This window comes from Merops nubicus, unplaced genomic scaffold (genome assembly GCF_000691845.1).
Source record: "Merops nubicus isolate BGI_N331 unplaced genomic scaffold, ASM69184v1 scaffold41964, whole genome shotgun sequence".
Taxonomy (NCBI): Eukaryota; Metazoa; Chordata; class Aves; order Coraciiformes; family Meropidae; genus Merops; species Merops nubicus.
Window position 1 is genome coordinate 28287 of NW_008602988.1, and position 361 is coordinate 28647.

At 33.0% G+C, this 361-nt stretch overlaps 1 protein-coding gene across 1 annotated transcript in view; it reads left to right on the forward strand.

Annotated features, from left to right (window-relative positions):
- The window catches only part of LOC103771234 (autophagy-related protein 2 homolog B-like), a gene marked incomplete at its 3' end in the record, with an annotated part of 28602 nt that extends 28245 nt beyond the window's left edge, over positions 1–357 (forward strand). The window contains exon 28 of the mRNA XM_008938524.1: positions 230–357. Coding sequence (XP_008936772.1) covers positions 230–357 — 128 coding nt within the window. The remainder of the gene's footprint in view (positions 1–229) is intronic.
- Between the last annotated feature and the right edge of the window lie 4 nt (positions 358–361).

Consider the following 361-nt stretch of genomic DNA (forward strand, 5'->3'; position numbering starts at 1 on the left):
ATTTAATCCTGAATAAAATAAAAGGTAAAATCTCAGTGACAGGTTGTGATTTAAAAATTACTTTATTATACTTAAAACCAGGGAAGGTTTTTCAGTTTACATGTACTATATTTTAAAGTCTTTTAGACTAGTTAAGTAAATGAATGTAAAACCAGCTGCATATAGATGCTATTTTTTTGAACCTTAAGGTGATTTGAAGTGTACTCTTAACGTTTTATTGTTGCTATCTAGACTAAACCACGTTTTGAGCTGCACTGTTCCAGTGATGTAATCCATATTCGTACCTGCTCTGACTCGTGTGCTGCACTAATGAATCTCATTCAATATATTGCAAGTTACGGTGACTTACATCCACCTGCCA